Source organism: Gavialis gangeticus, unplaced genomic scaffold, assembly GCF_001723915.1.
Source record: "Gavialis gangeticus isolate Ggan-Ray unplaced genomic scaffold, GavGan_comp1, whole genome shotgun sequence".
Taxonomy (NCBI): domain Eukaryota; kingdom Metazoa; phylum Chordata; order Crocodylia; family Gavialidae; genus Gavialis; species Gavialis gangeticus.
In genome coordinates, this window is record NW_017729022.1 from 70,621,595 (window position 1) to 70,623,553 (window position 1,959).

Below are 1,959 nucleotides of genomic sequence, written 5' to 3' on the forward strand. Positions count from 1 at the left end.
CGCAAGCAAACCCCAAACCAAAACAAAAAGCCTCAGAAAGAGCACAACAGATCAGAATGGTTTTGACATTATGAGTTCCCATTTGAAAATTCCAAGTTTATCTTATCTTACAAATCATATATGGGCATTTGCACACCTAACAATACTAATAATGTGCATCGCACTATGGCACCCTTAAAAGGTTTTTGTGGCATTATGGTCAAGAGCATCATAATTAATAGACTACCCAATTCAGCCAATGTTACTGCTAAAAAGAATTACTGCTGCTTTAAGTTTGCAGACTACACAAGTCATGTGCAAGATTATATTCACTACTATACAGGTACTCCTCACTTAACTTTGTCCTGGTAACATTGTTTTGTTATTACATCGCTGATCTATTAGAGAATAAACTCATTTAAAGTTGCACAATGTTCAGTTATAACATTGTTTAGCTACCACCTGCTAGTAGGTAACTACTGTGATGTAACTGGATTTGCTTAACATTGTTTTGCTTCAAGTCACATTTTTCAAGAACATAATTACAATGTTAAGCAGGGAGTAGCTGTATTTGAACGATGCTGTATGTACTTCTCTCTGGTGAAGAACTGCATATGGCATATTTGGTTGTCAAAAAAAAAAAATACATCCTTAACAACTTCATTCTTTCTACAGGATCATGAACTGAGAACGTTAGGGTCATCTTTCCCCACCACCCTTCTGCTAAACATGCACAGTAACTTTGAGACCTAACTTAAAAAAAAAATTAAGGTAGGGATGTCTAAAAGATAACAGCCAGTGGACCAGAACCCCATCACCCAGCCCCCGGCACTATTCCCAGCTCCAGAGTTGACCCAGACACTGCATAGCACCCACCTCAGCTGGCCTGTGACCCATGCCAGCCACCCCACACTGGTCTACAATACTCCACACAGCACCTGCCCCACCTGATGCAGGAAGTGTTGTATGGAGTACCTGCTCTGGCTAGTCCAGGATCAGGATCTACAACTGCATGTGGTGCCCCATCTGTCACTGCCCCAGGACAGGTATCGTACAGTGTGAATTTTGGACTGGCTGCCACATGGAATGCACATTTGCACCGGGGGGGGGTGCCAAGAAGGCGGGGTGACCTTCATGGGCCCAATCCACCCCACAGGGCTGACTACGCACCATTCATTGGGCCCTATGGGCTAGATGAGTTTGACACTCCTGGATTAAGGTATCTAATAAACTATTGAACTGAAAAAATATCAACAGCCATACTCATCTAGGTTTATGGAAACAATTAAAAAAAATTCTTTTCTTCCTGATTCTCCTCTGTATAGGCCTTTTACCTGAAGTGCAAGCTGGCAAAAACGAAGGGGCATTTGACTCTTTGGATCCTTTAGAATCTGTATGGTTTTTTGTAGTTTCTTGCACAACCGTATTTTCAGGTTCTGTCTTATTTTCTTTAGCTTCTAGTTTTAATAATGAATTAGATGAAACAGAAACATGTACCTAGCCAGAAGAACATAATTGTTAGTTGGCAAAGTAGTGTGAGGAGCAAGACCATCACTGACACCTTGTCACAATCTGACACTATTAACTTTACACTTACATTATTAGGAACCATGTTATTTGCATGGCCATGAAGATCCAGCTTGATTTCTGGGGGAAGCACCATATTCACAGATTGCTGACTTTGATGTATAACAGGAGCACCTAGCAGGTAAACAAAACCAAAACCAAACCCATCAATTGCATCAAATATTAACATACTTTCTATGGAATTGCTGTTATTCCAATTAACAAGACAACAAGGTAGGGTAGCATATAAAGAGATCTTTGTGTAAATAAGAATCAGATTCTTGTTATAGTATCAGAACACCAAAGTAAAGCTGTAAAACCAAACCAAAGGAAATCCACCCCCCCACACACCAAACACTTCCTTCTCCCTCAGTCATGCAGATTCCATTCAACTAGATAAACTCATTTTAGAAT

The 1,959-nt window shown here is 40.4% G+C and overlaps 1 protein-coding gene and 1 long non-coding RNA gene across 2 annotated transcripts in view; one reads left to right on the forward strand and one right to left on the reverse strand.

Annotated features, from left to right (window-relative positions):
• The window catches only part of LOC109296121, a 637,130-nt gene that overhangs the window by 182,809 nt on the left and 452,362 nt on the right, over positions 1-1,959 (forward strand). The window lies entirely within an intron of this gene.
• HCFC2 (host cell factor C2) overlaps positions 1-1,959 on the reverse strand; it is a 46,377-nt gene that overhangs the window by 19,422 nt on the left and 24,996 nt on the right. Inside the window, exons 9-10 of the mRNA XM_019515342.1 lie at positions 1,577-1,680; positions 1,314-1,476 (exon numbers count right to left, since the gene is read on the reverse strand). Of these exons, the coding sequence (XP_019370887.1) occupies positions 1,314-1,476; positions 1,577-1,680 (267 nt within the window). The remainder of the gene's footprint in view (positions 1-1,313; positions 1,477-1,576; positions 1,681-1,959) is intronic.